The sequence below is a fragment of the Arachis ipaensis genome, chromosome B7 (assembly GCF_059453495.1).
Source record: "Arachis ipaensis isolate K30076 ecotype BB chromosome B7, ASM5945349v1, whole genome shotgun sequence".
In the NCBI taxonomy this organism is placed as follows: domain Eukaryota; kingdom Viridiplantae; phylum Streptophyta; class Magnoliopsida; order Fabales; family Fabaceae; genus Arachis; species Arachis ipaensis.
The window spans coordinates 71485001-71488510 of record NC_142442.1 but is presented as its reverse complement, the minus strand read 5'-3'; the positions used below and the strand labels follow the sequence as shown (position 1 = coordinate 71488510).

The 3510-nt window shown below is 39.3% G+C and overlaps 1 protein-coding gene and 1 non-coding gene across 2 annotated transcripts in view; one reads left to right on the top strand and one right to left on the bottom strand.

The window, feature by feature from the left end:
- Positions 1 to 467: 467 nt before the first annotated feature.
- On the bottom strand, positions 468 to 959 carry LOC107607272 (uncharacterized). The gene has a single exon (XM_016309245.1). It carries the CDS (start codon positions 957 to 959, stop codon positions 468 to 470), a length of 492 nt encoding a protein of 163 aa, XP_016164731.1.
- Positions 960 to 3471: 2512 nt separating this feature from the next.
- Positions 3472 to 3510, top strand: part of LOC148552961 (small nucleolar RNA R71) — a 109-nt gene continuing 70 nt past the window's right edge. The window contains exon 1 of the small nucleolar RNA XR_015893090.1: positions 3472 to 3510. This exon is cut by the window's right edge and continues 70 nt beyond it. This is a non-coding gene — a small nucleolar RNA (small nucleolar RNA R71).

Genomic DNA, 3510 nt, shown 5'->3' with positions numbered 1-3510 from the left:
GTGTAGTGAAGGAAGGGCATCCACGCGTACGCGTCTGACATGCGTGCGCGTGGATTGAGGTGAAATGAACGCGACGCGTACGCGTGGCGCCATTTTGATGAACGGATTTTTGATGGTGTAGAATTTTACAAATGAAATCCCATTGCAAGTATAGTCTCTAAACCAACAATAATCCTTTCATACAAAAATTTGTTTGTCACAAGTACAAACCCCTAATAAAAATAATATTTGAAGTATTTAAACCTCGGGTCGTTCTCCTTAGGAATTGCAATAAAGTGTTCTCGTTATTGGTTATGAAAACTACCAAGAATTGGGCCACCTTTGTCTGAGAGAGGTTGAGGTTTAAAAATCTTGAACAGCATATAGTTCTCATGCATCCTCAGGACTAACTCTCCTCTCTTTACATCAATCAAAGCTCTCCCAGTGGCTAGGAATGGCCTTCCTAGGATGATGGATTCATCCTTCTCCTATTTCGTATCAAGTATCACGAAGTCTGCAGGGAGATAAAGGTCTTCAACCATTACTAGAACGTTCTCCACCAATCCATATGCCTGCTTCAGATCCTTATGGGATGCGCCTCTTGGATCCCCAGCTTCTTCATCATAGAGAGGTATCAAATTTATGCTAGATCCAAGGTCGCATAATGCCTTCTCAAATGTGATGGTCCCTATAGTACAGGGAATCAAGAAGCTTTCAGGATCTGGCGATTTCTGAGGTAGCTTCTTTTGTACTAGTGCACTGCACTTCTTGGTCAGCACAACAGTTTCATCTCCCCTCAGGGCCTTCTTCTTAGAGAATATGCTTTTCAGACAGGCCATATAGGGAGGCTTCTTCTCTAACACCTTAGCAAAAAGAATATTGATTTGTAACTTCTTAAAGATTACCAAGAATTGAGCAAGTTGCTCATCTTTGGTCTCCTCTTGCACGTTCTGAAGGTGTTGTACTTCAGGCTCTTTCATCACCACCAAGGCATGTACAAGTGTACTGCCAGTCTCCTCTTAAGCTTTTTTCTCCTTTAAATCCTCAGCAACATACTCTTCTTTAGGCAAGGCCTCCTTGCCCATGGTAAGGGTCTTATACTCTTTCCTTGGATTTCCCTCTGTGTTACTTGGAAGAGTGTTGGGAGGTCTCTCAGGTATCCTATTGCTCAACTGACCTACTTGCACTTTCAAGTTCTGAATTGAAGACCGAGCTTCTTGCATAACGCTATGGGTGGTCCTTGAAAGGTCAGAAACTATTGTGGCCAAGTCGGTGAGGCTGTGTTTTAAGGTCTTCGTCTGCTATTGAGAGGGTTGGAACTACCTGTTGTTGAACCTATTTTGATTAGTTCCACCCTGATTGTTGTTGAAGCTTTGTTGGGGCTTCTGTTGCTGCTCCCTCCACCCAAGGTTAGGATGATTCCTCCATCCCTGATTGAAAGTATTTGCATAGGGATCATTATTGGGATTTCTAAAGAAATTTTCTATGTAATTTACTTCCTCCATAGTGGGCTGATAAACCCCAATTTTGTGGTTTATCTTGTGCTTAATTTGGGGAATTTTATCACCTTTTCTCACATTTATTCAATGAAATAGCATGGTTTTGCAATTCTCTCTTGATTTGTGCTTAAGTGTGAAAACATGCTTTTTAGGCCTTAAAATAGCTAAATTCAATTCAATTTAATTCCATTCGATGCCTTGATATGTTTGTTGAGTGGTTTCAGGTTCATAAGGCAAGTATTGAATGGAAGAAGTGAGGAGAAAAGCATGCAAAGTGGGAGAACTCATGAAGAAATGAAGGAACCGCAAAGCTGTCAAGCCTGACCTCTTCGTACTCAATCAACCATAACTTGAGCTACAGAGGTCCAAATGAGACAGTTTTAGTTGCGTTGGAAAGATAACATCTGGGACTTCAAAATAATATAAAATTTTCTATAGTTGTTTCGCATTTAGGGGCGTGCACACGCACTGTACGTGTGCACACTAATGCTGCACATGGCCCACTAAAGATGAAATCACTGGGGGGCGATTTCTGAAGCACTTTGGGCCCAATCCAACTCATTCCTGATGCTATTTCATGCAAAATTCAAGCTTGGGCTAAGTTAGTTTCTAGAGAGAGAAGCTCCCTCTTCTCTCTAGAATTAGGGTTCTTAGGCTTAATTCCATCTTAGATCTAGGTTTTGATTATTGTTCTCATCTTATTTTTTCTACAATTTCATGCTTCTACACTTTGATTCTCTTAGTTTTCTTGTTAATTTTCCTTTTATGCTCTCTTTTATGTTCATGGATGCTCATGTTGGATTTAGATGTCTTTTAATGAAATTTAATGTTTTATGTCTTATAATTGTTGATTTGAGTTGTTGGTTTACTTTCCTTACAATTGGTAGTTGGTAGATTTATTATTCTTGCATTTTTACTATGCTTTTCTTTCATGCCTTCCATGTGTTTGATAAAATGCTTGGTTGGACTTTAGAGTAGATTTTGAGCATTCTTGGCTTGGGAAGAGTAATTGGTCAATCTTGAGTCATTAATACCCAATTTAGATTGGTGATCTAGAGTTGTTAGTTAATATCATTTTAAATGACTCTAATCTCTTGCTAATTCAATTAGTGAGTTGATTAGGATTTTTTATTTGAGATTAACTAGTCTTGTTTGACTTTCTCTAATGGATGATAACTTATACCTTCTTTCAGCATTGGGGATGACGAAATAAGATAAATTCTTGTTAATTATTGTTATGATTAATGACTAGGATAGAAAGCCTATGATCTCAAACCTTGCCATGAATGTCTCTCTTTATTACTTGCTTTCTTTAGTTACTTGATTGATTTATTCTTCTTGTCATTTAATTCTTGCCCCTTTACTTTCTTGCCCCTTATCAATCAAACCGCCTTTGTTCCTCATAGCCAATAATTGACCATTTCATTGCAATTCCTTGTGAGATGATCCGGAGTTTAAATACTTCGATAAATTTTTAATTGGGATTTGTACTTGTGACAAAACCAAAATTTAATTTGATGTGAGAGTTGTTTGTTAGTTTGGAGCTATGCTTACAATGAAGTTCTTCTTTCTATAAGAAAAATTCCTAACCAACACGATTCTCGCTATCATGAGCTGAGCAATGTCACAAACGTCCCCTTGAGTGTAGCTTCCAGTCAGGCCATAGGATGCATCTTGAGTGTTGAAAGCTAAAACCTGCATCCCGGCCAAGTGCTGAGAGATAATACTGATTTGCTAGGACATGAGCTTGTTTTGAGCCAAAATGGCATCCAGTGTGTCCACCTCCATGACTCGTCTCTTTTGAGTAGTCCCAGTGTTCACAAGGTTCCTCTTAGAGGTGTACAGGTACTGGTTGTTGGCACCATCTCAATAAGCTCATCTGCCTCTTCAGACGTCTTCTTCATGTGTAGAGAACCACTTGCAGAGTGATCCAATGACATTTTGGCCATCTCAGAGAGGCCATCATAAAATATCTACAACCTGGTCTAATCCGAAACCATGTCAAGAGGGCACCTCCTGATCATCTGCTTGT

Bases quoted from the DNA above. Each gene is read 5' to 3' on its own strand.
- LOC107607272 (XM_016309245.1), bottom strand. From the start codon at position 959: ATGAAAGAGCCTGAAGTACAACACCTTCAGAACGTGCAAGAGGAGACC.